The sequence below is a fragment of the Lactuca serriola genome, chromosome 3 (genome assembly GCF_051521515.1).
Source record: "Lactuca serriola cultivar US96UC23 chromosome 3, Lser_US96UC23_V15, whole genome shotgun sequence".
NCBI lineage: Eukaryota > Viridiplantae > Streptophyta > Magnoliopsida > Asterales > Asteraceae > Lactuca > Lactuca serriola.
Genome location: NC_136410.1, coordinates 36,411,222 through 36,419,300, shown reverse-complemented (window position 1 = coordinate 36,419,300; position 8,079 = coordinate 36,411,222). Strand labels below are relative to the sequence as shown.

At 32.7% G+C, this 8,079-nt stretch overlaps 2 protein-coding genes across 5 annotated transcripts; both read left to right on the top strand.

Moving 5' to 3' along the window:
• Positions 1-1,115: 1,115 nt before the first annotated feature.
• Positions 1,116-4,741, top strand: LOC145091916 (cyclin-A2-1-like). Of its 2 annotated transcripts, none has more exons than XM_079029747.1 (11): positions 1,116-1,337; positions 2,269-2,637; positions 2,714-2,929; positions 3,115-3,207; positions 3,281-3,414; positions 3,507-3,582; positions 3,749-3,825; positions 3,936-3,969; positions 4,050-4,199; positions 4,283-4,414; positions 4,499-4,741. In XM_079029747.1, the coding sequence occupies exons 2-11, from the start codon at positions 2,299-2,301 to the stop codon at positions 4,550-4,552; spliced, it is 1,305 nt and encodes a 434-aa protein (XP_078885873.1). In that variant the 5' UTR covers positions 1,116-1,337; positions 2,269-2,298; the 3' UTR covers positions 4,553-4,741. The 2 variants fall into 2 exon arrangements, with proteins under 2 accessions (XP_078885873.1, XP_078885871.1); XM_079029745.1 differs by having other exon boundaries at positions 1,117-1,337; positions 2,263-2,637.
• Positions 4,742-5,555: 814 nt separating this feature from the next.
• On the top strand, positions 5,556-7,802 carry LOC145091915 (E3 ubiquitin-protein ligase At1g12760-like). 3 transcript variants are annotated; one of them, XM_079029744.1, is made up of 5 exons: positions 5,556-5,754; positions 6,018-6,689; positions 6,762-6,887; positions 6,967-7,258; positions 7,469-7,802. In XM_079029744.1, exons 2-5 carry the CDS (start codon positions 6,025-6,027, stop codon positions 7,661-7,663), a joined length of 1,278 nt encoding a protein of 425 aa, XP_078885870.1. In that variant the 5' UTR covers positions 5,556-5,754; positions 6,018-6,024; the 3' UTR covers positions 7,664-7,802. The 3 variants fall into 3 exon arrangements, with proteins under 3 accessions (XP_078885870.1, XP_078885869.1, XP_078885868.1); XM_079029743.1 differs by having other exon boundaries at positions 6,012-6,689; XM_079029742.1 differs by having other exon boundaries at positions 5,556-6,689.
• The last annotated feature ends 277 nt before the right edge of the window (positions 7,803-8,079 follow it).

The following is an 8,079-nucleotide window of genomic DNA, read 5'->3' as shown; positions in this document are numbered from 1 at the left end:
ATATTACTCTATTTTTAACTATATAGTTCATCCACATTGCATAAAGACTATTTGGTCAATGTTTCTTGTAATCGAATAATGAGAGAATAAAAATAATAGTTTTTTTTTCTAAGGTTTTCCATAAAATGACAAAAAAATAAAAAATTTCTAAAATAAACACAATTTTCATTGGGAGGCAACTTACGAAAATCATATATTTTTTTTATTTAATTTTTTACAAACTTCGAGTTTCATAACTATTTTATATGAACTCGATTTGAGTTGATTTTTTTCCATATGTTATTTATAATAAGGTTTTCATGAACATATTTTACACTCCAAATTTGGATATTAGAAAGTTATATATTTGAACTTCAAAATAGGCTAGTTGATGAAAAATAAAAAAAATTCAACTTTGATCTTACACAAATTTCGCATATGAACTATTTTTTTTTTCCATTGTGTTTTTTGTAACAAGGTTTTTCATGGACATATTACACTATGAATTTGGATGTCTTAAAGTCAAAATGTTCAGATACAAAATAAGTTATACAATGAAAATTATAAAAAAACTTCAAAACTTTCGCATAAAAAATTTATAACAATCATATACTATTTGAGTTCTGTCAATAACTTGCAAAAAAATTTAATATAAAATTCTTAGGTCACCAAGATTTTTGCAAATGGTGGCATGTGAAAATTTATAAAAAATATCACAACCCATATTGATTTTTCGCAAATGTGCCTGCAAAAATTTATGCCTATTTTAAACATTTTTTTCTTGGCTATTTTATGGAAAGACCTTAGAATATAAAAAGACTGATCAATTTTTTTATTGAATAATACAACTTAAAATTTATATATAACATTATGAATCTCAAAGTAATGAAAAATAGAATACTAGTTTCTTGACATCATTTATTTAATAAAAAATGATATGTCAAATATATTAAAAAATAAAATAAAATAGTTTATATTTAAAAAAAATTGTTTAATTAATTATAAATACTTGACTTGTTCTCGTAAAATGGCCTTCCATTTAAAAAACCCATTACCATCAATTTAATTAAAAAATTGCCTGCTTATTTTGTAAGAGGGAGTGACAAATATCAATTTTTTTTGGTTGTAGTGAAAGATTTTGGAAGTTTGAACTCTACCTCTATCCCGCTCTCACGCTCCCCTTCTTTCTATTTCTTTCTCTCTCTACATATACATATGTCTTTCTCATACTTACTGTATCAGTGTCTCTAAAATCTCTATGGTGTCTGCATAATGCATTTCAATGGAGCCCTAGTTTTGTTGTTCTCTCCAGACGCCATTGTTGGTCTTGGCATCTGATTGAACCCTCGAAATGCAGAGTGAGCTCATACATCTCTCTCTCTCTCTCTCTCTCTCTCTCTCTCTCTCTCTCAAACGCACACGCAATTTGAAGCTTCAGCTTAAAAAAAGCATATTATTAGTCCATGAATTAAATCCGTTCGAACTGCATTGTGTGTTTTCATCTGCGCAGATCTACGATGTTATACGTTTATTGTTTACGTTTCTACATTTCCTTGGTTGTGATTTACCTTACATCTATGCGTATATCTTTTCTCTTCTGTTTTATTAAGAAAAAAATATCGTGAATCGATTGATTTAACGTTTTTGACTTTCTGAGTGTTGAATCGATTTTTCAAGCTGAATAGACCATATATTGTTTGGCATACCAATTTGATGCATCTGTTGTTGTATTATCCGCTGATATACTTGTAAACTACTGTAGAGCAATAGGTAGAGTCCTGACAGTTCCTTGTCAAATTTTTTTTTTGGGTAAACGTGGTGTCTTTCCATTTTGTTTTGTACTTCTTTAGTTTTTAAATACTATTTGAGCAGTACAAATTTATATATATATTTATGGTAGTAATTTAGACTTTTGTTGAGATATTAAGCCGCCAGTTTTGTTCTATTCTGATTCTAGTTTTAAGAAGCTTGATGTTTATACCAACAAAACAGCAGTCAACAAGGGGATTATCTTTTAAATGTATTTAATATGCATCTGAATTTGTTCTTTTATTGTTTGGTTAATTCTGATTAAAAACTTGAGCCTTCTTATTATCTTAGGATCTTGAGATCTACTCTACCCCTTATGTTGCTCTGAAAAGGGTTTTGATTATATACTCTCAAACTGCGCTGCAGTTTATCTACAAAGATGTGGCTGTTGATTTGATTTACAATAATTTTACATTTATTTATCAAATAGAGACGCGTCAATAAGGGTTGCTAACATAAATACGAACGCTTTAGATGCAGAATTCATAGGAAGCAAGTCAATATAACATCATGAACTACTCTTCTTTAAGTCTAAGTGACATGAATAAAGAAAATATTCCTGTTGCTAATACCCAATGCACCACATCACGTGTCACTAGAGCACGTGCTAAAGCTTTAGGAACATCAGGGGTTTTGCTTTTGCCACCACTACATCCTGTGGTGAAAGTGAAACAAGAACACAAACAGATCCTTCAACCAAAAACCAAAAGAGCATCATCAGATAACAAGTCTGCATCTACTGATGTTGTCCCTATTGTCCAATCCAAAAGAAGAGCTGTTCTCAAAGAGATCACTAACAATCCCTTTAATCATTCCAGCATAAAACTCACTGATGGAATTAGACTTCAGGTACATATTCGATATTTCTATCAAATTTTGACAAACCATAGAACATATTAAAGAACATAATGTTTTTTGTTATCAGATTAGCAATGAGGTCAAAAGATGTACTTCTAAGAAGAATGATAGGGTGATGATGGCAGTGGCAGTGGCATCATCTGTTTGTGTGGGCCCTCAGGGAAAAACAAAAACAGAAGCCTTAAATGATGAATCCATTATTGACATTGATTCCAAACACAAGGGTCCACAAATGTGCAGCTTATATGCTACAGAAGTGTATAGCAATTTACGCACAGCAGAGGTCTGAATAGCTGTTGACCTCCCTTCATCGGTTAATAACCTCCTTTGTCTATGTTTTTTTTATATCTAAAAGACTAAAACAATCAACAAAACTTCAATTAACCAATAACCACTACATGTGCTTTGTTTCCCAAAAAAGAAAATATTTTTCTTATGCTATTCTAAAGTACCTTTTTTTTTTCACAGCTGAAGTGGAGGCATTCTGTTGATTACATGAAAACAGTGCAGCTGGAAATCACACAAGAAATGCGGAGTGTTCTAATTGATTGGCTTGTGGAGGTTAGCTTTTGAAATTTCTGCATTTCAGAAATTCCATTTTCTAACATTTGTTATATTGGTGTTTGAATTTTAGGTTTGTGAAGAGTATGGACTAGCTTCAGAAACATTCTACCTAACAGTTGCTCTCATCGATCACTATCTTTCCAAGAAAAACATTGGAAAAAGAAGACTCCAATTGGTTGGTATAACCAGCATGCTTATTGCCTCGTAAGTTCACTTTTCATTGCTTTTATTTAAATAATAAATACATTCATCAAATGGTAATCTAATCATATTTATCCTTTAATTACTGGTTTAAGAAAGTATGAAGAAATTTCTGCCCCACGTGTTGAAGAGTTTTGTTTTATCACTGATAGCACCTACACAAAAGGAGAGGTATGTCAACTTGTCCTATCAAAGATATATTCTATCATCTGTTATACACAGAGTCTGTAAGATTGTACTTTACAGACTCTGTGTAACAGATGATAAAGTGAATACTGTCATATCATGTCATGTCTTGTAGTATACTGTGTATAATGACTGAGGTTAAATCTTGCAGGTATTGGAGATGGAGCAAGAAATACTGGATGTAATAAGCTTTCAGCTATCTCTTCCAACTACAAAGAAGTTCCTTAGGTAATAAGTAACACTCATTGTTTCAATTTTTTTTTATGTATTTTGTATGGGGCCCACAGAATGGAAATAAGAAATGCAATGAAATTGATTTGTTTTATTTTATTTTTCAGGAGGTTTCTTCTAGCAGCACAAAGTTCTTATAAGGTACGTTAATACAAACTCTATATTCCATTAAATTGAATTTACAAACAAAAGTGTAACAAACTGCATTTATTTATTTACAGGCGCCTATTATAGAACTGGAATATCTGGCAAATTATTTAGCAGAGTTGACTCTAATCGAGTATAGTTTCCTAAAGTTTCTACCATCCCTCATTGCTGCTTCAGCCGTGTTTTTAGCCAAATGGACACTTGATCATGATGAATATCCATGGGTCAGTTTACTGTTTACAGAATATAAATCTTTGGTTATTAATTATTGTACTATAAAATTGATTTATTCTCTGTTGTTTTGCAGAATGGTACTTTAGAACATTATACTGGTTACAAGGCATCCGAGCTAGAAATTACAGTTCTGGCCCTTCAAGATTTGCAACTTAACAATGCAGCCCCTCTCCATGCTATACGCCAAAAATACAAGCAACAGAAGGTAAACACTAAACACCTATTTTTAACTAAAATTAAATAATTAATATAAATCATCAATAACAGTAATTTAATTTTGTTTTGTCAGTATAAAAGTGTTGCAACGTTAACTTCCAGAAAACCTGTGAAATTGGTGTTGTAAAATGTGATGAATTATGTGCCGGGATTTTCTGGGAGTTTTTGTATTTCCTGTTTTGGATAATTTATCATCTTAATTTGGATGCAACGTTTGGTGCTTGTTGTAAGTGGTAATTATTAATTAACCACATGTTGTAATCAACTATGGAATTTCTACAAGTGTATTGTAATGTTGCAGTTATGATGGATCAAACATATTGTGTGATGTTATGTTACATGAAAAATAACATTTTTTATGTAATTTTTGAAGTATATTTGGAAACAAAAATATCTATGGAAAGTAGATTTAACAATTTAACAAATTTAGTTTAACATCTTTCTCACATTTTGACCAATTTACTTGGTATCAAATATTCAAAATAAAACAATTATCTTGGAACATATTTATCACATGCATCATGATGTATAACATTGTTGTCTTCACCATAAAAGTTTAGTGGCTCAGGTACAGATTTTCATAAAGGTCTACTGTTCAAAAAACATGATAATGTCATTGCTCCTTGATGTAGGTACACCCCATAAGATGGGCCTTCGGACAAGTTTGTTGTAGGCCGTTGAGTCCTTATTATGTAATATATTAAATAGTAATTAAACAAATTTCACATATAAAATGGTTTTAAGAAGAAAATAGTCATTTTAATTTGACCAAAGATCAAAGCGCATGAGTAAAAAAATTAGATAAACATGCCGATTGAAACAAATCATATGGACAGTTTATTTAATTTTTACTTTTCAATTTATATGAGATTTAACATTGATATTTCAATATACGATATAAATTCATTAAAAGTATTTTTATTTAAAGTATTTATTGATTTTGATAAAATATCAGTGTTTTATGGATTATTGCGTTTTATGTTGGAATAAATGTGGACGAAAATGGAGATGATGTTTGCCAAAGAGATAAAATCATAAATGATCCTAAAAATTATTATACCTTGTGCATTGTTAGCTGTACATCGATCCTGACGCATATTAAAACCGAAGAATATCCAAAGTCATATCGAGCAATACGGAAAAGTCAAAGTTGACACGATATTATAATATCTGTATCTATCGGCCCAAGAAAAAGAAAAAGAAAAAGAGAAAGAAACGATTAATGACTATGTGTGTGGGTGTTTGTTTGTTATTCAATTGAACGATTGATCTTCACAACTTCGCCGCAAATCCCTCCGATTCTTTGCTAGTTTAATCGCATACTCACTGGTTAGTCTTTCCTCTTTGTTCGCGTATGATTCTTCCCATAAAATCAGCTCAAATACGCAAGAAGTTGATGTTTTGCACTACTAGGGTTTTTCAATTGTGAGTTCTGATGACACCAGTTGTTTCATTGATCCGTTGTTTACTTACTTGGTCGTTTTCTCTGAATACGTATTAGAAAGATCAGAATTCCGAAGCTAGGTTTTGCGTGTTGATTAGGGTTTACATTAGGAGAATGTTCATCTGAAAATTTCTCTGCTAAGTTGTAGTTGGTAGATGGGCGTTTGTGTGTTGGGACTACATTGTAAAGTTGAAACAAAGAAGGAACAAGACGTAATGGAGCGAGCAGAAACCAGGGAGGACAATGGGCATGTGATTGATATAACAACTGAACCTTCTTCTTCCTCTACCTCAACACAAGATAGACAAGTGAACAGGTCAAACGCACAGCAGAATGAAAACCTCCCTTCAACCAGTGTAAGCGATCCTGTTTTTCAGCATTCTTTCTCTACTACCAATGTGACAAATCCAAGAAATACACCATTTGCTAGGAGGGCAAATGGGACAAATGGTCGTCGTAGGAGTCCATTGAATTCTGGATATTGGATATGTTTTGAATTGGTTATAACAATGAGCCAAATAATAGCAGCCATTGTGGTTCTGTCCATGTCCAGACATGAGCACCCTCGTGCTCCTTTATTTACATGGGTTATCGGTTATGCATCTGGATGTGTTGCAACACTTCCTCTTCTCTTTTGGCGTTTTTATTATCGCAATGAAACATCAGAACAAGATCCAGCTCAGCCTCGCCAAAATTCTTCCCCAAATTTCCTTTCTGCCATGGCCACCTCTTTAACTTCTTCAAATGCAAGGTCTTCTGTAGGTGACACTAATAATGCCACTGGTACAACAAGACCTGTAAGGGTATTGCTGAATGCAAGGTATGTAGTATGTAGTTGTCAACAACGTTCTATTTGCAACATCTGTTTTATAGATTTCATTTTGTGTTGCAGACTGAAAGTACTTGTTGAATACTTCAAAATGGGGTTGGATTGTTTTTTCGCAGTCTGGTTTGTTGTTGGGAATGTGTGGATCTTTGGAGGTCATTCTTCTCTTTCTGATGCACCCAACTTGTACAGGTGTCATTCTTATCATTCTATCGTTTTTATGGTTGCCCTTATAGCTTATAATTTATTTATTTTTATTGGTTTTTGACAGGTTATGTTTAGTGTTTCTTGCCTTTAGCTGTATTGGGTATGCAATGCCTTTCATCTTGTGTGCCACAATCTGTTGCTGCCTTCCATGTATTATTTCAGTCATGGGTATCAGGGAAGATCTTTCACAAAATAGAGGAGCCACTTCTGAATCGATTAATTCTTTGCCTACTTACAAATTTAAAATCAAGAAACATAAACACGGGAGTAACAGAGGGTCCCATGAAAGTACAACTGAAGGTGGGATTGTGGCTGCAGGAACAGAACATGAATGTGTCCTTTCAGGAGAAGACGCGGTAAGTAATGACACTGACACAGTACAAGACATGACATAACAGGTTGTACTGCATTGGACTTAGACAAAAATTGCTTTTCCTTGTCTCATCCAAAAAGGTGGGACAGGGATTTGCTCTTGATTTATTGTCTATGCAAAAGATGTTATTGCCCTTCCGGTTCTTATTATCAATTTTTTTTTCTTATAATTATACATGTATTTTACGTAATAGGTGTGCTGTATTTGTTTGGCAAAGTATGCAAACAATGATGAACTGAGGCAGTTGCTGTGTAGTCACTTCTTTCACAAAGATTGTGTGGACAAATGGTTAAAGATTAATGCTTCGTGTCCTCTTTGTAAGAGTGAAGTTGGGGAGAGTGCTATGAATTCATTAACAGAATCAACAGCTGCTGGTATACAATTATAGCATGGTGGTTAAATAGGGTTCATTTAGGGTTTTTATAAGACATACATACGAGAATGTTAATATGCATATGGTGGTGCTTTTAAGAGTGTTGTTTTTGACTTTTGATATGAAGAAAGGCACCAAAAGTCTTTGATGGTTCTATTGGTTTTTGTTTTGTTTTGGTAGGAAATATCATTATTTTGCAATCCTAATCATTCTGTCTGGCACTTCATCTTTTATCCAACCACTAACTTTTGTTAAGAAAATGCTCAAGTTTCCAATTTTTGAAACATTAATTTTCAAAAAGTTACAAGGGGACAAGATTTTTTTTTTTTTTTTTTTTTTTTTTTTTTTTTTTTTTTTTGGGGGGGGGGGGGGGGGGGGGGGTGTTACAATTTCTAGAAATCAACAATTACCTCATTATTAGTTTTTAGGGC